This window comes from Cydia fagiglandana, chromosome 15 (genome assembly GCF_963556715.1).
Source record: "Cydia fagiglandana chromosome 15, ilCydFagi1.1, whole genome shotgun sequence".
Classification (NCBI taxonomy): domain Eukaryota; kingdom Metazoa; phylum Arthropoda; class Insecta; order Lepidoptera; family Tortricidae; genus Cydia; species Cydia fagiglandana.
This window is the reverse complement of record NC_085946.1, coordinates 13930591-13956438: the sequence shown is the minus strand read 5'-3', so window position 1 is coordinate 13956438 and position 25848 is coordinate 13930591. Positions and strand designations below refer to the sequence as shown.

Here is a 25848-nt window from a genome sequence, read left to right as displayed (position 1 = left end):
TTTTCTTTGTTGTGAGCATTTGCAAAATGCGTTTTTCTACCTTTGATACCTAAGTTTCTACTTAGGTAAAAGTAGTTTCATAAAACAATAAAATTAGAAACCTAAACATTAAACTCACAAACAGCATGTTACTAATTATTTCTGTCCACAAACCTCATCTTCAGTGGTTTGTTAGGTTTGGAAATTAATTGTTTTGTCGGCCTGATATCTCCATAGTGATATTCGAGTGTGAACTTTTTCAATATCTGAAACAGTCAATGATGTCAGTTCCAACAGTTGGCTATGTGCGCGACTGTAGCGCCTGATTAACTGATGCTATTATGAGTATAGGTATGGTGTATACTGTAAAAGCAACCTTCATGATGTGAAATAAGATTTATATCGGCTTGTGGCAATGATGTTAGCATGTGTGTGAAATAATTGTATATGGCAGTAGAAAAGTTAACCTGTACCTACGCGTAGACGCATGAAGAATGTATGTATCAATACTGATACTGAAATAAGACAAGTGGCAATTTTTTTGGAATTAAGACTTTTATTTGTTATAATGATTAAGTTTCAAAGGAGGATGGGCAGATTTGTATGGACACTGGCCCATGAACCAATAAGAATATGTGACATACATGAATCTAGTATTAAACTGGATTGGGCATGAGTGGTGGGGATAACTGACAGAACGGGATAGTCTTATGTATCTTTCAGTAGGAGTAGCAGCGAAAGCGCTATTATTGTTTGTCCTTGTCACAGTCTCACATTTTATTTGTTCCCCACCTTTTTAGTATTGATAATGGTGGGCAACAAATGAATTCGACCAATCACAGTGTCGCATTTGCGTATGTTTTGTCCCTCACGGAGGCACGCGTATACCACTTCTATAGGATGCTACTTCTATGGTGACATACCATCGGAAAGGTTTTTTTATATACACTATTTTTTGTATTGCGAGTTGTCAAATCGCTGTTTAAAAAAAATTTACAAATAAAAAACGTAAGAAAACTTCATGATCTGCGACACAGGAACTTAGTATCGAAAAAAAAAAACCGGGCAAGTGCGCGTCGGACTCGCGCACGAAGGGTTCCGTACCATAATGCAAAAAAAAAACAAAAAAAAAGCAAAAAGAAAACGGTCACCCATCCAAGTACTGACCCCTCCCGACGTTGCTTAACTTTGGTCAAAAATCACGTTTGTTGTATGGGAGCCCCATTTAAATCTTTATTTTATTCTGTTTTTAGTATTTGTTGTTATAGCGGCAACAGAAATACATCATCTGTGAAAATTTCAACTGTCTAGCTATCACGGTTCGTGAGATACAGTCGGTGACAGACGGACGGACGGACAGCGAAGTCTTAGTAATAGGGTCCCGTTTTACCCTTTGGGTACGGAACCCTAAAAAACTATACAGTCACGTTTCAACTCACACTACTTTCTGCGGCGATAACTTTTTTCACACAAAGATTTGGGATTACCTGTCATAGTAAAAGTTTTAGAACTTAGAATAAGCTATCTAGTGACATATCGCATGTTGTCCTTTTTGGTCAATAGACCAATTAGCCCAATCTCCTTTAAAGTGAATTTGGTAGATTTAGTATGAGTATTGATCATACATATAAAGCCCCGTCTCCATATCGCGCGACAAACCATCGAACATTGGCTTGCGCGGCAGCCGCGCGCAATGGAAACCGGACTGGCTCGCGAGCCAACTCGATGGATGGTTTGCCGCGCGATATGGAGACGGGGGCTTCAGGGTTAACACGTCTTTTTAGGGTTCCGTACCGAAAAGGTAAAACGGGACCCTATTACTAAGACTTCGCTGTCCGTCCGTCCGTCCGTCCGTCCGTCTGTCACCAGGCTGTATCTCACGAACCGTGATAGCTAGACAATTGAAATTTTCACAGATGATGTATTTCTGTTGCCGCTATAACAACAAATACTAAAAACAGAATAAAATAAAGATTTAAATGGGGCTCCCATACAACAAACGTGATTTTTGACCAAAGTTAAGCAACGTCGGGAGTGGTCGGTACTTGGATGGGTGACCGTTTTTTTTTTGCTTTTTTTTGTTTTTTTTTGCATTATGGTGCGGAACCCTTCGTGCGCGAGTCCGACTCGCACTTGCCCGGTTTTTATAGTTATAAATCGGAAAGATCACCTGGATCGTAAGCAAAGACATCATGGCTTCAGCCATACTCTGTCCCAGGCACTTTCGGGCTCCATATCCAAAAGGTATGGATGCAAAAGCATGGTAATCGCGGGATTCGTCCTTGAGCCACCTCTCTGGGTAAAATCTATCAGCGTCATCAAAGTTACTCTCTTTTCGGCAGGTGTCTTGGTTCGCCATAATTATTAGAGTACCTTTCGGGATACTGAAAGAAGATTTTTAATTTTTTAAGTGTTTGTAAAAGTTTTATTGATTTTATGTGATTATATCAACTTACTTGTATTTGTCCAATATAATGTTCTTTGGCAGTATCCTGGTAACTATTGGCATGGGAGGTACCAATCTAGAAGCAGAATAATTATTAAACACGCATTATTGGGATGGTATTGGTGCAATAATAATTTAAATTAATATTTCAAGTGCACACAAACGATCTGGCATGATGGCATTGGCATTTTGGTTGGTGTTTCGCCAAGTAGTCGAGGGTCACTTGCACCATTCACTAACCCAGGGTTATCCGGTTAAACCTGGAGTTACCATGGTTACCAGTATTTGACATTGGTTTAACCGGTTAAGGGTGGAATCACGTACGCATGCTTTCAGCTCCGATGCGTACGCATCTTCATACTTACGAGCATTTTCTCATATATAAAACTAGATGTGCCCGCGGCTCCGCCCGCGTGGAATTCGGTCTGTGTCAGTAAGTGGCTAATTTCTAATCCTAATTTCTCTCCCTCTCCCCTGGAGGCGGAACTTGAAGTAAAGTTGACAGATGGATATGCTGGAGGACTGTAGTCCAGATAAAATATTTTACAGATAGGTACCACTAAATAAAACTACACTCCAAAATCAATAGTTTTTTTCGCCCTTATTAAAATTTTACACATGATTTTAACGACAGAGTGTATATCGGACGATACAGTAAGGTATACGCGCGCGAGCGAAAGCGAAGCGGCCTGCCTGGCTAGAGCGCCACTCACCGTGGTCTTCTTCAGATTCCTGAGGAAGACCGCGTGCCGTTTGTAACCTCAATGCGTTGCGAGACTTTTTCGATATAAAAAACACAATCTGATAGACAGTTGTACATTTTTACTTTTAGTCCCAACCAGGCGCGAATCCAGGATTTCATACAGAGAAGGGATGGGACAGTTTTTTATTAGCCTAGCTTCGCATAGGGCTCGATATTTAAGGGTCTCAGCGAGGTTGTTTGATGCAAGAGAGGTGAAAAGATGCAAGAAAGCAGAGCTTGGAATTGACCAAGTGAATTGAATTGGCGAAGTGTGAGCAAGGCAGAAGGCCCAGCTGCGAAAGAAGAAAGCTTGGATTTGGATCCACGCCCAAGTGTAATTAATGTCGAAGATCAACTTTGCCGTAAGGTAGAAGGCCTCGTATAAGACCTAACGCCGAACTGCAAAAGAGTGGCTTGAAATCGAATCTATGCATGTAATCACGTCTCTTCTACTGCTCGCTCTTTGGCTTCACTCGAAAGCGCTACTTGATAGGATGCTTTTAGTTTTCGGCTTTCACGGGGTCCCTTATAACACTTTGACAGTTAGGTCTCTAGCTCAATAGTGGGACCGGATTTTTGCACTAAAAGTTTTGATAATTCTAAAGTTGAAAAAGTGATACTTATCTGATATAGGACATATTTTTAAGCATATATGCTATATATGATGAAAAGTTAGAACGAGCGTTAGATATAAATTAGGTATTTATATATTTTTAGTAATGATTTTTTAATATTGAATTAAAGTGCAATGTTTAAGTTCCATTGTTTATAATATGTATGACGTTTTATAATGTAAAATTATTAGAAATTTTTTTAACGTGCTTCTTTGTCAAACTACAATTAGCTTATTATTTTGTCGATATTGAATTAAAGTTTAATAAATCCACAACAACATATCTAAATTTATAAGTTAATAGGCAAGCTAAAAAGCTAGAAGAATAAGATATATGCTTTAGAATTAATATACGTTTTTTGTCCTATAAGATCTAATATTGAATTAGAGTCTGTAAAAATAAGTCTATTACTATAAAATAATATACGCAGCCATATTATGGAAAGTAAGAAATTTCTGTGTGTAGCTTGCATTGTAATAGTAAAATCTAGTTTAAAAGGCGCGAAATTCATACATACGCCGCGCTGGTCCGTCAGTCGCCGGCGCGGCGCTCGAGAGCCTATCATAGCCTACCTATACCTCGCCCCTCGCCCCACCTCCCGCTCAGTAACACTGTCTGTCTTTTCTTATCATTCATTTGTTTGTTTACCGTGCACATAACTATATAAATTAGATGCGGACATTACGTGAAATTAAAATATCTTATGAAGTAAAAATACCTACAGCTGGTCAATCAGATCTTGTCAGTAGAAAGAGGCGGCAAATTTGAAAAATGTAGGCGCGAAGGGATATCGTTCCATAGAAAATTTGAATTTCGCGCCTTTTTTTAGTGACAAGATTTGCTTGACCAGCTATATTTCATTATCTTGACTAATATTGTAATAAAAATGTACAAGATATTCACAACTATTTTTTACTATACATAGTTTGTCAAAGGACTGTCTCATTTCAAACATAGACAGGGAGAATCATCATACTATCTTTGACTTACACTAGTACTAGCACCCAAAAGAAAAGGATGAATATACTTTTTCGTTTTTATTTACTGACAAATTGGTTTGACCAACTATACCTATTTCTGGTTCCTATTGTCATGTCCTGTCCTATTCAACGTCAATATCATAATATGTATATTATAAACCAACTGATCAATATTACACGGTATACATCCTGAATATACAATAAGGTAAGTGGCCTCACTTACCTTATTGTATATTCCGTGTGGGCCGTATATGCCTATATACAGCCCACCTTAAATTAAAATGTTTTTTTTTTTTAATAAACAGGATATGAAGTATGAGAAACTCACTCAAATAGGTTTCTCTTTTATTTAAGTTTCTTCATTATACCAAAATAGTTATAAAAATATTACGATACTCTTGGAAAATATACCTTTTATAAAAGTCCTATTATGGGCCTTATTGAACACTACCAGTGTATTACTTAATCCCGCAAAAAATAATCATTTTGACAGTAGGTAATAACAGATTTTATTGTTTTTAACTTAAGAGTTAGACATATACAAATAACAATATTTGATACTTCATAACAGGAGGATTTATTTATAATAAGTGAAAATAATTATTTTGGGTCTTAATAACTAAAGATATAAAAATTGTCTAGTTTACGCGAAAATAGTAGGTAACTAAACATAAATCTTTATTAGTTACAGTAGTCTCATCTTTTAACATCTGGGGGCACGGCAGTGCCCCCGCCAAGACGAGAAAAGCGCAAGGGCACTATCTACCTTTTCTCGAAGCGCTTTGTCGTTTTTTGGAACCCTCATAACTTGGGGTTGGATTATACCAGATAAACAAAGTTCTCGGACTTATTAAGCATATCAATTGCATAGCTCTTATACTTTAGATTTTATTCATATCTAAAAACTTCGATTTCGTCACTGACTCACTCACTTGATGATCACCAATACCGAGTACTTCCTGAAGTCCTCTAAGAAGCTGAAATTTGGTATGTAAGATAGTTTTAGTACACAAACAACAAATAAATTAAAAAAAAAATTATCCCTAAGGGGATGAAGATGGGGTTTAATTTTGTATGGGAAATCAATAATCGCTGAACCGATTTAGTTGAAATTTGGTATGTAGATAGGTATTGTTATGGGGAAGGATATAGAATAGATTTCAACCTCAAAGTTTACCCTTACGGGGTGAAGGCAGATTTCAACCCCAAAGTTTACCCTTACGGGGTGAAGGGTTTATATGGGGAATCAGTAAGAAGTACATTGTGTAACAGATGCCCCCAGATACTTATTTCAGGATTTTTAATAGTAAATCACCCCCAACCCTTTAAATTAGGGGATGGAAGATTGTCATAAACAACTTACAAAAAGAAGTGAAATCCCATCAAAAACATTTTGATGTAAAATGTTGCCCATACGAAACCATAAGGCTCGCACTGTCAAAAAGTTATCAGATCTCTTGCCAAGCTTCTAACTCTACAAGCCCTCTAACTTTACTAGCTCTACACCAAAAGTGTGTGGCTTGGCCGTTTCGTTTCTACAAGAACTATTGTATGTAAGTATAATACAAAAACCGCCCAAATGCGAGTCGCACTCGCGTTCCAAGGGTTCTGTACATTACACAATTTTTAACAATATATTTTTTTTAGAGAAAAGTGAATAAAATGTCTTTAAAAAACCCGTAGGTATCGGAAAACTAGGTACTTAAGTCCGACTCACGCTTGACTGCACATTTCTAATAGGTTTTCCTGTCATCTATAGGAAGAGAGCTAATATGTGTATTTTTTTCATAATTTTAGACCCAGTAGTTTCGGAGATAAGGGGGGGGGGGGGAATGGTCATTTTTTGCGTATTTTCTTAAATAACTTCTAAACTATTTATTTTAAAATTATGAAAAAATATATCTGAGATTCTTACAATGAGCCCCTTCGTTTGATATATATATATATATATATTTTTAATTTATTGAACAATAAGCTAAATAAAGTACATTATTATTACAAGACCCATCGTGGGCAAAACCTTGAGGAGGTTTGTATGCCGATGGGGAGTTCGAGAAAATAACATGACAATATACATATCTATCTTATACTAATTAAAATTCTAACAAAATTCTCTTATATTAATTCATATTCTAATTCTCTTATATTAATTATAACAAGATATAGTTTTTTTTTATTCTATTTATCATTCATCTCAAAAGTGACCCCTTTATTTGAATTTCTATTATTTACTTTACATGTATGTCCTTTCCTTGGGCTATAGACTTACATGTGTATACCAAATTTCAACTTATTGGTGCAGTAGTTGCGGAGCAAATAGGCTGTGACAGACGGACAGCCAGACACACGAGTGATCCTATAAGGGTTCAGTATTTTTCCTTTTGAGGTACGGAACCCTAAAAATAATGAATTTAATAAATTTTTCACCTTATGCCCATGTGGCGGTAACGAAACAGCCAAGCCACATATTTTGACTAAGGTGTAGGGTTAGTGAAGTTAGGGCTTGTAGAGTTTGAAGCTTGGCTCGACAAGAGATCTGACAACTTTTTGACAGTGCGAGTCTTATGGTTTCGTCTTAGCAACAAAATTTCCTCCAGGACCACAAGGTTGAATTCCTAAAATGTTGAAATCCCGAAATGTTGACTTTCCCAGAAAGTTGAATATATTTAGTTTCGCAAAATGTTGAATTCTTATAATGTTGAAATATTAAAAAGTTGAATTATCAAAATGTATAATTTCAACATACTGGGAAAGTCAACATTTTAGGAATTCGGCTTTCATTAGTTTACTGGTAGATAATGTTTTAAAGTATACGACCGCTTTAGCCTAGTTGGTAGTGACCCTACCTACGAAGCTGGAGGTCCCGGGTTCGAATCCCGGTAAGGGCATTTATTTGTGTGCTTATCACGAATATTTGTTCCTGAGTTATGGATGTTATACATGTATATAAGTATGTATATCGTCACCTAGTACCCATAGTACAAGCTTTGCTTAGTTTGGGACTAGGTCGATTTGTGTAAGAATGTTCCCTAATATTTATTTATTTATTATTTATTTAATTATAAAGTCCGCCAGTTACTTATACTTCTGTATTGAGAAATAAAGTTTAAATAAATAAATAAAAAAGTGGCCCCCACTTAGGTATATTACAACGTTAAAAAATACCCAAATACATATGTAGGTACTAGTGCCATGCCTTATGGGAAACGATCGGAGAGATAGTTCAGAGCCGGAAACCGCTACCAACTTTTAGTATGTTGTTGGGCATGGCATTGGGTCTCCAAAACTGCCGGGAGACGGCGGCGCCGGCCATCTACTTCAGCGGAATGACGTCATCAAAATGACTCCCGCTTCGTTGCGAATATTGCATACTGCATCCAAACTATGCATAGCACATACACGTGTGGGGTATTAAATGAAAGCCAATTACTTAAATAATCTATATTTTATTTATACAAAGTGTATCAAAATATGCAACAGTTTCAGAGAAATTTACAAAATAATAAAAATTACGTAAAAAAATATTCGATTATTTGGGTGTTACAACCAAACCAAAAGTCGGACGATAAAGCAATGTACTACAACATTAAAGATGACGTCTCAAGCCATACACTGATATCAATAAAATCAAAATTGGACCAACTATGTGGAAATTATGCATCAAAATGTAGATATTTTCCCATACAAATGCATAAAAGTTAAAAAAATCCAAATTGGTCATTTTCAGGATAATCCGCATAAGCTTCTAGTATGTTATTAGCAATATGACCTGGATTCTAAAACTGCCGGGAGACCATCTTTATTGTCCTCCAGTCACGAATTATGACGTCATACAAATAATCACTGCCGAATTCCGTAAAATGTAAATTATAGCTATACTATGAGTCACACATACATGTGTGTTACATGTAATGAAAGGTTATTAAATTTAGTATGATTCACCTAAACATTATTTGTAAAAAAAATGTACGGTTTAAGAGCTAGAAACAAAGAAATACCACTTTTTATGGAAAAAGTACATGTATATCAATTTTATAGCTAAACTAAAATCGTCAATAAAACGTTGCATATAACATTTAAAAAACCATTATTCAACTATACATCACACTTTAAATTTTACATTTTTGATAAAAACTGTGGAAGTTGTGGAAAAAAAACTAAAGCGCGCCCACAATTCTACCTTAATGCGCTCATATTATGCAAAGAATAGTTCTATTGATCGAGTATTAAATGAATGAACATTACATAAAATACATGAAAACGACATTTTCGAATGGAACCATGATTAAAAAAATAATAATTTACTTGATAAGTAAGCAAAATACTGTTTCTTTAAGTACATAATCGCCTCCTTTCAAAGTCGGTTAAAATGTAGCTTTTGTGACCTGGGCTACAAAGACAAATAAATTGACACCTAATTTATCAAAATCAGTTCAGTAGTTTCATGCAAACGGTACCTACACATGCACGCGTAGATAGCAAATTCTAAGATAGCCAAGATCCTCTTTGCTTTGGGTCACTGAGCCAGTGATGTATGTATGTATAAGGCTAATCGAGGCTTAAATATATAATTATGTATCGCATTAAGTGAACTGATATGGCATTTACCTCGATAAGGCATTTCATATTAGGCATGTACCTACTTACTGGCATGTAACTTTACATTTCTCTAATAATGTAGCGTAAGAGTCTATTTCATATTAATATTTACCGCGACTACAGCAGGAACTGCTGTCTACGTATGTAATTATGTATTTTTTACATGAAACAACTGATCTGATTATGATAAATGAGGTGTCAATTTATTTGTCTTTGCAGCCCAGGTTACAAAAACCACATTTAAACCGACTTTGAATGGAGGAGATTATGTACTTAAAGAAACAGTATTTTGCTTACTTATCAAGTAAATTATTATTTTTTTAATTATGGTTCCATTCGAAAATGTCGTTTTCATGTATTTTATGTAATGTTCATTCATTTAATACTCGATCAATAGAACTATTCTTTGCATAATATGAGCGCATTAAGGTAGAATTGTTGGCGCGCTTTAGTTTTTTTTCCACAACTTCCACAGTTTTTATCGAAAATGTAAAATTTAAACTGTGATGTATAGTTGAATAACTGGTTTTTTAAATGTTATATGCAACGTTTTATTGACGATTTTAGTTTAGCTATAAAATTGATATATATGTACTTTTTCCATAAAAAGTGGTATTTCTTTGTTTCTAGCTCTTAAACCGTACATTTTTTTTACAAATAATGTTTAGGTGAATCATACTAAATTTAATAACCTTTCATTACATGTAACACACATGTATGTGTGACTCATAGTATAGCTATAATTTACATTTTACGGAATTCGGCAGTGATTATTTGTATGACGTCATAATTCGTGACTGGGGGACAATAAAGATGGTCTCCCGGCAGTTTTAGAATCCAGGTCATATTGCTAATAACATACTAGAAGCTTATGCGGATTATCCTGAAAATGACCAATTTGGATTTTTTTAACTTTTATGCATTTGTATGGGCAAATATCTACATTTTGATGCATAATTTCCACATATTTGGTCCAATTTTGATTATATTGATATCACTGTATGGCTTGAGACGTCATCTTTAATGTTGTAGTACATTGCTTTATCGTCCGACTTTTGGTTTGGTTGTAAAACCCAAATAATCGAATATTTTTTTTACGTAATTTTTATTATTTTGTAAATTTCTCTTAAACTATTGCATATTTTGATACACTTTGTATAAATAAAATATAGATTATTTAATTGGCTTTCATTTAATACCCCACACGTGTATGTGCTATGCATAGTTTGGATGCAGTATGCAATATTCGCAACGAAGCGGGAGTCATTTTGATGACGTCATTCCGCTGAAGTAGATGGCCGGCGCCGCCGTCTCCCGGCAGTTTTGGAGACCCAATGCCATGCCCAACAACATACTAAAAGTTGGTAGCGGTTTCCGGCTCTGAACTATATTCCCATAAGGCATATGACTATACTAATTTAAAATGATCCAAGACACTTTCTTCATTTTCACAAAACAAAAACACGACTAAGTATAGTTTGATATATCTACCTATGCTATAATGTTTATGATGATAAAGATGAACAGGAAGTACTGCAAACCTTCTTTAGATAAGATGATAATACTCTTTAGAAAACAATTAATTGTCATTGTCAATGCCAGACAATGTCAATGAATTATTGCGAATTAATGTTCTAATCAGTAAATAAGAATTTTAAGTATTAAAATCTTGAGAGAATAAACGAAAACATAATTAATACACTTTGGATTCAAAATGAATCCTTTTAAAACAGTTTCCTTTATGACTAATAAAAAGAAACGCAAACTTCTTGTAATCAGAGGTAAATATACCCTGACAAAAGATGGAAGATCAAACCAGAACGGTACTTCGCGATGGAAGTGCACGAATCGGGAAGTTTGTTCTGCCACAGTGACATTAAGTAAAGATGAACGTGAGATAAAGCGGGAAACTAAGCATTCATGTAGACCGGACAAAAATAAAATTAAAATTACAGAGCTAATAAATAATATGAAGCGGGAAGTATGTTTTAATTTACACCCAATAGAGCAAATATATGAAGGAATGGTGCAAAAGTTTGTCGAAAATAATGTTTTTTTTCCTGTGACCGAAATTCCATCATTTGCCTCGATCAAAAGTACTCTATACAGGACGCGAAAAGAGTACTTGGGTACTAGTTCGCTTGTTTACAAGAAAATAGAAGACGTAAAAATTCCAAAGGAAATACCTAAACATTTCAAGGTTATAGAAGATGGAGATCAAGAAAAAATTATTATCCTCTGCTCTGAAACGGCAATATCGGCAATAAAATCATCAAAACGTTGTAGTTACAGTGGTGACGGTACATTCAAAACAGCTCCGCGTCCTTTTAGCCAGCTTTATATTATTCATCTAGACATATATTCAGACCAAAGAACGGTTAACGTATTCCCGGTTATATACGCATTTCTTCCTAATAAAACACAAGAAACATATATGAGATTATTTAACTTGATAAAAGAAAATCTGCCTGTCGTCATAAAATCCTATAAGTGTGATTTCGAAATTGCCCCGATCAATGCCGTAGAGTCTACTTTTCCAGGTGTTAAATTAACTGGCTGCTATCAACACTTCAACAAAGCCATCTGGCGAAAGGCAAAAAAAATTAAAATAGCAAAGATCCGAAGACCTACTAGTGATGACAGGAGTGCAAGAAATATTGTAAGAATTTGCTCAAATTTTGTTTTACTTCCACCCACTTCTATGTCACAAGCATGGATTGCCATTCAAAATGCTGCACCGACTACAACGAAAATGAAGTTATTTTTTAAATACTTTAAGGATACATGGTATAACAGCAACCACAGTTTGATAAGTTGTGCAGGAGACACTCATCGCACAACAAACAGTTGTGAGGGTTACCACAGTCGAATTAATTCAAGATTACCTCTAAATCCAAACTGGTACTTGGTGTTCAACACACTTATAAAAGAAATGCAACATTACGACAGGAAAATCGAACGATATATGTTGTTCGTGCCTTTTAAAAAGAACAGGCGTATAAGAGATATCCTTTTTGATAAAAAATATTTACATTTATTGAAAAAGCTGGAAAAAAAAGCAGTATCACCTATAAATTTCCTCAGAAAAATAATTTTTATTAAATTGAAACTAGGTTATAAGAAGTAAACAAGATATGTGTAAGAGTATATTTATTTTGCTACCCCCTTATTCATAAACGTATTTCAAACTTATTTCAGCTAAAATATGTTTTGGGGGCTTTGAAAGCTTTTAACACCACTTTTTAACGCCGTTCTCCTGTCAACTCCATACTGTGGAGGCGATAAAAACGGTGTTAAAAATTTTCGTGCTACGGGGCTTTGTGTGCATCTAACAAACACAATTGTCACGGTGACAAAAAAGGGCAAAACATATTTTTAGCTAAAACAGGGTTGAAGTACGTTTATGGTAAGGGGGTTAATTGTTTATTGTAAGTTGGTTTAAAGGAGGAACGATGTTTTGTTTTTTCTTGTTTGATTTACTATTTAGGTTTCAATAAACCCCATAAGTAAACCTTTTTTCTGTATTTTTTTTGTATTTTTACACTTTTAGCTGGTCATATATGGTCGGGCATTATCTTATTGACTTTTAATATAATTTAAATGAAAAAATACTTTACAGTTGGTAAGTACCGCAAATTCAATTTTATGCAAATTCAACATTTTAGGATTCAACATATCGCAAATTCAACTTTCTGCAAATTCAACTTTATGCGAATTGGACATAAAAAGAACTCAACATTATGCAAATTCAACATTTTAACATTCAACATGCTGCAAATTCAACTTTATGCAAATCCAACATTTTAGGAATTCAACCTTGTGGTCCTGGAGGCAAAATTTACATGAAAATGTGTTTGGTGGGATATTTTTTTACAGTATAAATATTTATTCGTAACAGTAAGTATTATCTTTTAACATAATTTTTACAGTACATCTGGTGCTACATTACGACCGGTGCTATAATAAGCACGTTAAAACACTCCCTTTGACCGTGTTTCAAAATTCGTCACTCGTTGCATAATATCTATTTTTCGCAATTCTATCGTAAAAGAAAAGAAAACTAACGAAGAGGTTTTACGCATACGAGGGCCACACTGAAAGTTTTGCGTAACTTTTGAATAAAATCATTTATAACCATAATAATACATTTATTATCAAACTGCACAACGGGACTTAATCGCGTATTTAAGTTTTAAGATTTACCTCCGACGTTTCGAGGACGGCGTTGTCCCCGTGGTCTCGGAGAAGACTGGCTCAAGTTGACATCAACATCTTCTAGCCGCGCGAGTTTTTCGAACTACCCGCACTTGGTCTTGTTTATCAGTTTGAACGTTTTGCGCACTAGGGATGTCACTCTGTCGACACACAACACTAACGATATTCGACTACTCCGATATCTAAATTCAATTCATCCGAAGACGAAGTTCACGTATGAATTGGAATCACAGCGCAGTTTGCCGTTTTTGGACGTGAAAGTGATTGGTCGAGTGGACGGAACCCTAACTCATACTGTTTATAGGAAACCTACACACACTGACAGGTATTTGAACGCCCTTTCTCACCACCATCCTCGTCACTTACAATCGGTGGTTACCTCGCTAGTAAACAGAGCACATGATCTGTGTGACCCTGAATATTTAGAGAGCGAGATGTCGCATATTCAGGAGGTACTAAGGAGGAACGGGTACAAGGTAAAAAAGTGGCAACCCAGACGAAAGGCAAGGCGGAAACGTCCTGATGTCTCCAGACAGCCGGCATTTTTGCCGTATGTAAAAGGGGTAACGGATAAAGTTGGCACAGTACTTGGAAAGTACTCTATAAAGACGGTGTACACACCTTTATCCAAAGTAGCAGGGAGCCTAAGGTCACCGAAGGACGTTATTCCGTTCCAGTCACCTGGCGTTTATAAAATAGATTGCAGTTGTGGTAGTTCCTATATCGGAGAAACTAAGCGCACCATAGCAGAAAGAGTTAAGGAACATATCGCAGCTGTCAAAAATCGTCAGGTCAACAAGTCTGCGGTGGCTGAGCATTTGCTGGAGTCAGGACCAAACCACTGGATTGAGCTGCATAACCCTAAAATCCTCTCCACGGATCGCCATTTCTACAGTAGAAAAGTGCGGGAAGCCATTGAAATCAAAAAACATTGCAATTTTAATCGGGACGAGGGTTTTAAGATCTCATCCACATGGAATCCAGTCATTAGTAAATGTAAGCGGAAACGAATATCGACAGTCGATAAATCGAATATCGTTAGTGTTGTGTGTCGACAGAGTGACATCCCTAGTGCGCAAAACGTTCAAACTGATAAACAAGACCAAGTGCGGGTAGTTCGAAAAACTCGCGCGGCTAGAAGATGTTGATGTCAACTTGAGCCAGTCTTCTCCGAGACCACGGGGACAACGCCGTCCTCGAAACGTCGGAGGTAAATCTTAAAACTTAAATACGCGATTAAGTCCCGTTGTGCAGTTTGATAATGTTTAATAATCGTGAAAGTTTAAATCAGTGTAATACATTTATTGCTTCTCAAAATGTTTCCCTTTACATTCTATGCACATATTCACTCGCTCGGACCATTTTTGGAAGCATGAGGCCCAATCACTTGACTGCATGTTTTCGACGTGGTGATGAAACGTAGTAACTGCCTTATCCGGGGTCTTAAATGTCAAACCCCAAATTAAATCCTTAATTTTGGGAAATAGATAGAAGTCACAGGGTGCAATGTCTGGATTATAATTCGTATAAGAGACATTTTCCACGTTTTCGTAATTAAAAAATGTTTTTGCCTTTATTGCGGTATCGGTGGACGCATTATTATGACGCAGGAGGATGCGGCTTCTCGGTCGTCTCTCGCGGTCTTTTTCAATGACTGCGGGCACACAAATGGTAGTGTACTACTCAGTATTTAACGTTCTTTTATTATTTAAAAGTACGGTACAAAAAAGTCGCGTTTAAAAAAAACAGACGATCAAAATATTTGGCAACGCTTTTGGCTTGTTGAACTTCTATGGGCCTCCTGTCACCTTCGAAAGACCCATTGACTGGACTAATGCCTTTTTTCCGGATCGTAGCAGTAAATCCAGGTTTCATCTCCTCTAACGATGTTATATACAGCATTTGAACTTTCTTGCTTATACTTACGCAGCATTTCTCGGCACCAGTCAAAAAGTACCTGTTTTTGGACTGAAGTTAATTCGTGAAGAATCCAAAGACAACAAGGCTTCCCGACTTTTAAATATTCTTGTAAAATCTTTTGTATTTGTCTCATACCTATCCCTAATTGTCCTCAAATTTCGTCATAGGTGATTCGTGGGTTTTCTTCAATGAGTCGTCTCACAGTAGCCACGTTTCCTTGAATGATCGCCGTGGACGGTCGACCTTCACGAAAATCATTATCTAGAATAATACTGTCTCTACTAAATTCACCATACCAACGCCTCACGATGCTCAGATGTGGTGCTTCAATCCCAAAAGCATTTTGAAGGCAAGCACTACACTCTTGCGGAGTAAGCGAACTTTTAAAATCATAACAAAATCATAGCTCTAAAAATATTTTCGCGTTAAAGCCACGTTCAACGCACTGACTTACTTTGACAAGCCATTAAAAACAAAAGACGATCGATTTGTCGCCAACATTTGTCACATTCCATAATCAAAAGCCTGTATTTTTTTTTAAATATACAATTCATAATTTAAATATTTACCAGTGGCCAGTAGTGCAAAACATTCAGTGTGGCCTATGTAGTAGGAGAGAGGAGGAGTTTGTTAAGAACTATAGACAATAGAAGAGGAAGGATGCTTGGGCACCTGATACGACACGACGAATTTATCAAAAATATCATAGAAGGGAAAGTTGAAGCAAACAGGAAGAGGGGAAGACCAAGGAGAGCGTACATGGATCAAATAAAGGAAAAGATCAACGTCGTGTCGTATCGGGCTGTCAAAGAGAAGGCGGAGGACCCCAAACATGGAAATTGCTCCACCGACAAGAGTCATACTCTTAAATATATGATGATGATCGTAAATACCTACCTATGTATTAACAAAAAAAAGTCACTTGTAATTAGTTACTGCCTTTAAAAAGTATAAGTGCCTCAATGTTATTAGACTTTTTGATTCTTTAAAACGCCTTTAGGTCAATAAAGCAAGTGAAAAATTATTAGAGTTAGACCAAGAAAAGTCTGCAGCAATTTTGACAGCCCACGCAGTGCAAGTGTTATTTATAAGTCATAATTTCATAGAAGTTTCTTCAAATCGACCTTATTAATTAGAGATTAAAAATATTGAAAATTATTTTAAAATATTTTAATCTAATATTTCATCTCATACGTTCAATAAGGCCCGGGACTAGACCTTTTTACCTGCACTGACAGTGGGCCTTCTTAGCAACAAGTACAAATTCAGAATAATTGGGAATAATAGGGAGCAACTGCTATTTTTGAATGCTGGGCCTTGTTACCCGCCGGGCCTCATATGCCTGCACTTCACCTACCTTATTTATTTGTTTTACAAGGGGAAAAGTTGTTGATTAACCGCTCGTGCTAATATTGATACCCAAACAAGGGAAACATTTTTTTTATTAAATAGGAGGCAAACGAGCAGACGGATCATCTGGTGGTTAGCGATTACCGCCGCTCATGGACACCCACAAAACCAGAAGGGTTGCAAGCGCGTTGCCGACCTTTAAGATGGGGGTCTTTGAAGGTTTGAAGGTCGTATCGGACAGTTCATTCCACAGTTTGGCTGTGCGAGGCAGGAAGCACATTCACAAATTCAAACATTCTAAAATTGAAGCACGAGCGTAGCGAGTGGTTCGTAAAACTGAACCTTGAGCGTAGTGAAGGTTTTAAGGGACGAAGGTTAAATAAAATTTTCACCACATCAGCTCGTAAAGGCCCTCTTGATTGTTCGTAACGGATAAGAAAAGTGGCATTTAATTTGATGCAAATTTTGAGTTGTTACCGTAGGTAAATTGGATCAGTTGGTTGGTAATATTGACTTTAAAATGATAAATATTGAATAACATCAGTTTGAAATTGATTTTATGATAACGTAAATATTATCGGAGATGATCGCTCTTAAAAAAGGGTTATTCCCACTAGTTACCACCAAGTTTTTACCAGTGGTAACTACTGGGAATTTTTTTCCCACCTTTTACCACTGGTAACTACTGGGAATAAAAATTCCCAGTAGTTACCACCGACTCGGGTTAGTGGTAACTACTGGGAATTTTTATTCCCAGTAGTTACCACCAAAACTTTGTTAGTGTTAAATACTAATAAAAACAGTAGGTATGAATAGTATAAATATAGTTACTTTGAATTACCTAATAAAATCACTTGAAAAATCATCTAAATGGATTATTAAAATTATCCTTTAGTACATATATCATAGTTTTTGTACTAGTACCGGTTAAACTGTTTCAATATTTTTGGTCACTTTTAAGGGAGTTTACTAAAACACTAATCGACTTATAATTATTTATTAAATTACTCTATATATTTATACTACACTATTTATAGTGTTTTTATTAGTATTTACCCCTAACAAAATTTTGGTGGTAACTACTGGGAATAAAAATTCCCAGTAGTTACCACTAAACCGAGTTGGTGGTAACTACTGGGAATTTTTATTCCCAGTACTTACCAGTGGTAAAAGGTGGGAAAAAAATTCCCAGTAGTTACCACTGGTAACAACTTGGTGGTAACTAGTGGGAATAACCCAAAGAAATATATGTCGCTAGTCATTTATAACCTAAAAGCGCCAAATTACGCAAAATTATATTGAAATGACACCTGTGTATTGAATTTGAAGAATACTTTAACAAGGGTAGTTATCTGTATGACAATGCACCTAAAATAATTTTCAAATGTATCTATTATTTCTATACTTAACACGATAACGAATTCTACGTAAACGAAACCGCGGGCAATCCCTAGTACATATAGAAATAAATAAGGGAAGGTAAGTTTCCATTAGTGTACTGTGTAAAATAACTATTTACCATTGATAATAATTTTATAAACGCTTTGCGTATTTTTAAGGGCACCGCGCTAACCGCTAGCCCGCGACCGTCGATCGCTGCCTCCTGCCACGGCGCACAGCGCGGCGCGCGCAAACGCCGCGCGTTTGAAATGTAACTTAATATAAGCTCGGAATGCATACTTACGTATCAGTATTTAGTGTCGCCGTGATTTTATATTTCTAATCTTTTGTGTGAGAAGTAAGATCTTTATTATGACCGTGTAATATTAACTCTACAAACTTTAATTCAATATTGGCTATACTGCTTAACGAGAAATCAATATCTAGACAAGCACATTGTCTACATTTCTAACTTTTTACATGTATACTAAATTGATAGATAATATCGTAATTTTGCAATATCAGCTACTCTAATTCTGTATTTACATAATAATTTCTGTTTTTACGTTCACCAGAAAGCAGCTGTTCCAGATTTCTAAAAACCGAATATTGTGAATAAATTAAAGTGTTATTGAATATGTTAAAGTTTTTTGTAACTTTAATTTTATATTTAGGTACATAGTTATTTAGCAAAAATTGAAAATTTAAATATGGCCGAACGCTCCACCTAAAATTTTCTAACTTTTTACATGAATGTTATTTAACATGCTTACAATAACATATCAAAAAAGAAAAAACTTTAATGTTATCAAAACCCATTTTTGTTCCACCGCTGGTCTACTCGGGATCGCGGCTAAGGAGCAACTCGGCTTGGCCGACAAATCTGGCGTGCAAGAGAGCAAAATTCGCTATAAAATCGGTAACCTATGTCGAAAAAATCGGCTGGCCGCAAGCCCGAAAGCAAGATTTTTTTCCATGACTTTAACGGCCTCCGCGTAAGGTCAAATCGAAAGCCTACGTTGGAGATGTTCATACGTACACTCTCCTACTTGATCCCTACGACCCTTCGTTATTAGATGGGTAATTGTACACGTATAAAAGTTTCATGTAGGTACCTACTCCACGACGACTGCAATGCTGATGCAGCCTGCGCCTTTTTTTTTGCCTACGGTTTTGGTGCCCCCTAGACGTGGTGCCCTAAGAAAGTGCTTATTTTGCTTAAAAGGGTTAATCCGGCACTGCAAATGACAGAGGTCAATGCTTTTTTTTTCAAAGTACCCACCTTCGTGGCCATTATTAAGTGCGAGGCGATACCTCCGTATGAATATGGATTTGATATGGGTGCGATATAATTACGATTAGGTATAATTCATGATGGAGAAAATTTATTATGCAATTATACGCGTGTTGATATGTGTGTTTATTTTACCACTACGTAAAGCCTAACAAGTTCCTTTTTAGCCCTCGCCACGTTGCGGATTTTCGATGGAACTAATTTATTTTAATGGCAATTATTTTGTTTGACATCCGACATTGAAAGTCATTGAATGTCACCGATGTAAACAAATCGAAAATGATTGTAAATATTTCAGGATAATAATAGATTTTGCAATCAAAATGCCCAAAAAAATTCACACCGATGCTAAACAAATAATTTTAAATACATTAAAATACTTGCGACAGAAAAAGGATACGGGATTCAGTAGCATTCCATTAAACAATGTTGTGAAATTATTTGTTGACATGACGGGTACTGATTTTCATAGTGAGTTTGTAATAAACTGGTTAGTTTTGTACTAAATATGAATATTAATTATTAAATTATTATTTTTCTCATTTAAGGCGTCTTTAGTGCTATAATCAAAAATATTTATTATAAGAATGAGCCATTACCACCACGAGTGACTGAATCTGGTAAATATATATACGGAGGTCGAATATTTAGAATCAAATTATGGCGGATAGGTAAATTATTCATACTTAATTATCAACTAAACATGCTCTTTCGATTGGGTTTCGATTGGGAAACATACTTCTACAACTCACATGTACATAATTGTATACCTCACTCGCTCTTGCACGATGCCAATACACACTGTCCCGACTATTCATGACGTACACGTATTGTTGCTATATGTAAGCTGTTTGTAGCGACATTATATCAGGGCTAAAAAAGAACTTGTCAGGCTATAACTATGTAAACTCATTTTTAGTTTTCTTGATTACTTAATGTTTACTCAGTTCCCCAAAAGATGGCACTGTGCAATGAGAGGCAATTACTTTACTGTCGTTTAATTTTGTTGTATTTTAATTTATTAAATCAACATAATTATTCAATTATTTTTGTTGATATCCGTAACCCCTCTTCTAAACTTAGAGTTAATTTGGCAAAATCTTTCCTCGGTGGCTTATTCATGTCACAACGTATTAAATTCAGCGCCATCTGTTAGTTTACCAGGGTACTCAATAGTGGTAGTGCATATTCGCAAAAAGTTTGCCCCTCCTTCCTAAGTAGCGCCATAAGATTCAGGGGCAAACTTAAATCAATCGAGTGTTGTGGCTACCCCCCCTTTTAGGGGTTGAATTTTTATAGCCTATAACCTGGCCGGGAATTTTCTCGACAGATTAGTAAAGTTTTCATCAAAATCCGTTCAGCCGTTTTCACGTGATGCGCGTTCAAATAAACAGACAAACAGATAAACAGACAAAAATTCTAAAAACTTTTGGAACGTGTTCTGTTATCGATTCTAAGTATCCCCAGTCAACTTTTTTTCAAATATCTTCCATGTACAGACTTTCGACCGTCTTCAGCTTTATTATATGTATAGAAGATGCGGCTCGATGCTGACAGATGTGATTCCACCCTAACCCCGGGTTAGTGGGATGGTGCAAGTGGCGCTAATAATAGTAGGAGTACATCAATACCTCAACGTCTCTCTAATGCAGGCTTGGAGGTATGGCGTGTTATCTTTAAGCGTCTGCACACTGGTCATGGAGCTGGTCTCTAGGGCATCGACTTCTTGGACCAGGACGTTTTGCGCCCGTTGGTGTTTCGCCAAGTAGTATAGTAAGAAGGAAGTTGAGGATGAAATCTTGAAATGAATTGTGTAAAGAAGACAAAAGATACAATATTATATACTTAGTCCGTTTTTTTAGCATTAGAAAGAACTCCACAGAAGCAAGCGTGCAGTTTTTATCAGGCTATTTAATTGTTAATAATTATTGAATTGAATTATTATCTAATGTAACATGGTCAATACATATAATTTACTTCAAATTATTACCGCTAAAAGTGCCGGATTTGGAACCACAAGGTTACTTCTGCGAAGTTCTTTCTAATGCTAAAAAAACGGACTGTAGTTTATGTGACAGTCGCATAATTAAAGGCATTAAAATACGAGTGTGGGTTTATATAACGAGCTGAAAGAGAGTTTCATAAAGTCACACGAGTATGTTGGCCTTGGCCCTAAAGTAATTTGCTGCTCCGGTTATACTCATGCGATTTGAATATTATTTATACCATTGTGAGGGTATATTTCAATGCTAATTATGGCCATGAAAAAATTAGTTATGGTGGTTCGCTTTCCATACAAATCCATTTTCCTCGTAGTAGACCATTACTTAGTTTAGAAACAAGCGAGCACCGTACATCAGAAGTGGGATCATACCGTATTAACTCCAAGCAGCAACATATCCATCAACATAGTGGCCGCATCCTCCACGCTCATAGGCTGATTCACAACCATCGCGGTCGCCACCGACTCCATACCTAAAATATGGCGTACTGTAGTAAAATATATGCTGTGTCAATCTTATTAATTTATTTAAGCTTACCCGTCTTGAAGATGTCGTCGCCGTTCGCTTCTCTCGCTTGTAATACGTGCTTACCAATCAAACTAGAGGAATAAAGAAAAAGTAATTCATTGTGTAAATATTAATAAGGGTAAGTACATATTGCCAAACTATTTGTTCCGTTCGATCTTATGAATCCTAGTCTTAGGTAGGTATTGTATATGTATAATATGTAATTAATAGTTATAGATACACATGTTTGCCAACTTTTGCAGTACCTAAATATTAAACACATCTTACTTATCTATAACATCACAATGCTTCCTTAGCGAATACCAGGTAGGGGTAGAAAACAGTTTCCACATGTGGAACCCCGACTCGCACTTAATTATGGCGTCGGTGGCCTTTTCCAAACTGTTGTAGAGCCACGATCCGTCGTTCTGGCTGTGTATTATTTTCGTCTCCAGCATGTTGAACTTTTGCGCAAATAATATCAAGCCTAAAAAGAGTAAGAAAAACTGTTTTAAATAAATATTATAGGACATTATTACACAGATTGACTAAGTCCCACAGTAAGCTCAAGAAGGCTTGTGTTGTGGGTACTCAGACAACGATATATATAATATACAAATACTTAAATACATAGAAAACACCCATGACTCAGGAACAAATATCTGTATCATCATACAAATAAATGCCCTTACTGGGATTCGAACCCAGGACCATTGGCTTCGCAGGCAGGGTCACTATACCCACTAAGCCAGACCGGTCGTCAACAACACAACAACGGTCGGTGTTTTATTTACCTTGCCTTTAACAGTAGCAATCTACTTAATTCTTTTTGACAGTAGGTATCTATTAATTGCCAATCTCAACGAATATAATTAATTATAGGATGTGAGAGTAGTGAGGTAGGCAAGTGTTAAAATTTTGCATAAACATGTAGAAAATCGCCATCAGATACGTCTGAGCGGCCAATAAGGTGCAGAAAAATATCTAAAGGTGCACTTTAGCGTCTTGATAAAGACTTTGTTCAGATATGTGTGAACACCCTGGCCGCTCCGATTTATCTGATGACGGCGACTGTACAAAAGTTTGGGCCATACCTTTTACTTTACTTTTTATAAGTAGGCAGGAAAATGTATATAGAATCATAATAATAAGAACCCCACACTAGCGTTTTTTGAGCGTCCGCGAGAGAGTCCGATAAAAATGATTTATGTCCCCGACGCTCAGATGGTAATGGTCCTAGGTAATAGCGTCTCCCGAGCGTCGGCGCCTAGGCAACTCTGACTGCTGCTCCAATCAAAATTTGCGCACCTGCGCAGTGACACCGTTTTCCATAGCGCCGACTAGACGCCGACGCTCAAATGACGCTAGCGTGGGGGGGGGGGGGCTAATAACGAATACTGAATATTATAAATACGAAAGTTCCGAATTCCGATTTGGATGAGACAAGTAGAAAGGATTAACCGGCGACTTTTTTTAAACCCACCTTAGGGGCAGAGGGGTGGCAACACCTAAATAAACCTAATTCGCTGCAGCAGACGTCAGGAGCAGAGTCCCGGCACAACTAGTAAAACATATAACGTTAACCATGGTTAAAGAGAAATGACGCACCCATACAATCATACGACCATTTATGCAGTTCCTTGTACAGATCCGCCTTCAATTCGTCTTGATGGTTCCTCTGCGTGTAAATCTTTCTCGTCAGAACATCACACACTTCCTTTAGGCTCTGAATGTTTTGAGACACTGTTGTATGCAGAGACGTGCATACCAGGGACCTTCTGTGGGCCCAGTCTTCACCTTTCCTGCAAAAAAGAGGGGTAAAACAGTATTAAGGTAAGTAAAACTTCAGTCGTAGTGGGCAACGTCCATTTCTTGTAAAACCACTGGCCAGTGGCTATTAGGCTCTCGGCGTGGGAAGGCCCCCAACGAGGTGAAGCGATAATCTGGCCAAAATTAAAAGAGGTTGATGCTTAGGATAGCGCACGATTAGGGTTTGCACGACGGATCCGAAATGTATGGGAAGATCCGCGGATCCGGATCCAGATCCGGATAATTTCATACATTTCGGATCTGGACTGCAAACCCTACGCACGATTCTTCATTGTAGAGTGTAAGGCCAAGCGGGCTCTACGATTTTTTGTCGCAGAAATGCAACGATGTGTTTATATGTCGGTGCGCGCACCGCACAAGCGACAAGAAAATAATATGTATTACAGCGCCATTTTAAAATCGTGTCGCAAAAATTTCAATCGCACGCAGGCTCTAACTCCCTTAATATTCATAAACGTCTACTAAAGTTGACAAGCCGATAAGTAATAATCGTTTGTCCCTTTCCATCATACCAAAACGCTAGTAGACGTTTATGAATAAGGGGGTAATAGGTACGTCTACTTATCTGATCTGAGGGCCTACCGCGAACCACGTTCGACGTGTTGCCTCCTTGTCACACTTGCGTAGGAATTGACAAGTGCTACAGAGAGGCAACATGTCGAAACACACCCACTTACTGCGCCTACTTTTTTTTTTAATTGCCGCCTTTTTCTACCCTTTAGGTTCCGTCACACAGTCGTGTTTTCCGAGCGGGGCGTGAGGCGTGAGCGTTTTATATGTAAAAGCGGCGCACCCCGCTCACGCCCCGCCCGGAAAACGCGGCTGTGTGACGAAGCCTTAACACATTTATTGCCACTAAGTGCTACGGGTTACGCTCGTAGCGCCGGTTTCGCCGTACGTAGCGCGTAGTCGCTACGAACATATGTACCCGACAGTCGGCTTCTTGGCCCTGAATGTGTTAAGCTTTGTTTTTATATTTCAAATTGCCCTAATTTATACCAAGCTGTTATATTAATATCTGGAATAAAAAAAACACATTAGTAACAAGGAGTTAAATACTAACGTAGAATACAGTCCTAAAATAGTGTTCTTCTCGATGCGGTACTTATCAAGCGAGTCAAGCGCCGACCTCACTGGGTATTCGCCCTCCATAGAGAAGACCTTCTGAATGTGATCAGGGTGGTTCAAGAACACGATGTCGGAACCCACGGGGCTAACGAAACGAACCACCGGACCGTACTCGTCGAAAAGTGCGGACATGTTTGTGAAAGGGGTTCTCAAGTTTATATAGTTACCTGAAAAAAATAACGGTAGGTAGTAAGAGGGGACTAAGGTAAGGTTATGCGCCCTACCCGGGTGTCATGTACTGACTACCATTCTACTAACACCTTCTGTAATGCACATGACTTTTAATGTTAAATAAATGAAATGAAATAAGGTGCTAATGCACTTCACCAACAGCATGCAAACACTTAATCAATATATATTGATAGTTCATGATGTTTTACTTATGTTAAATGCTAAGTTCACAAGCCCCGCAGTCAACTGTGTTCCAATCTGGAAAGTATATTGTCGCATGGTGGAAAAATATTTCAAAGCCTTAGGCCCCGGTACTTGATCGAAGGACAAAACTTCAGTATTCCTTTCAGTATTCCTTGATACGACCATAGGAACAACCCGTGGAGCTGGATATATATCCGTAACCGTCTCATTAGCTGAATCTATCTGGATTTCACGACTGTCTAATTTATTCGGCATTTCTTGAGCCTTCACTGATTGCATCCGTACAAACGACGAATATATTTTCTTCTGATATAGGTTCAACATTATGTTCGTTTGAACACAGCTCAATTTATTTAGCAACATTTTAGTAAATTTTAGTTTTGAAACAAAAATATTTATCTGTTTCCAGACTGAAACACGTCCCAAGTTGACACTGGAATGCAAACAAAAGAATGTGAATATCATTCGAATCTTGGCGCCATCTTA

At 37.0% G+C, this 25848-nt stretch overlaps 2 protein-coding genes across 2 annotated transcripts in view; both read right to left on the bottom strand.

Moving 5' to 3' along the window:
• LOC134671423 (small ribosomal subunit protein eS19A) overlaps positions 1 to 25848 on the bottom strand; it is a 55488-nt gene that overhangs the window by 5368 nt on the left and 24272 nt on the right. The window lies entirely within an intron of this gene.
• Positions 71 to 25767, bottom strand: LOC134671434 (1,25-dihydroxyvitamin D(3) 24-hydroxylase, mitochondrial-like). Its single transcript, XM_063529293.1, has 10 exons — positions 25368 to 25767; positions 24923 to 25154; positions 23638 to 23831; positions 22318 to 22516; positions 22060 to 22121; positions 21894 to 22009; positions 21151 to 21317; positions 2436 to 2501; positions 2150 to 2363; positions 71 to 245 (listed from the first exon to the last, which is right to left on the bottom strand). The coding sequence occupies exons 1-10, from the start codon at positions 25723 to 25725 to the stop codon at positions 132 to 134; spliced, it is 1722 nt and encodes a 573-aa protein (XP_063385363.1). The 5' UTR covers positions 25726 to 25767; the 3' UTR covers positions 71 to 131.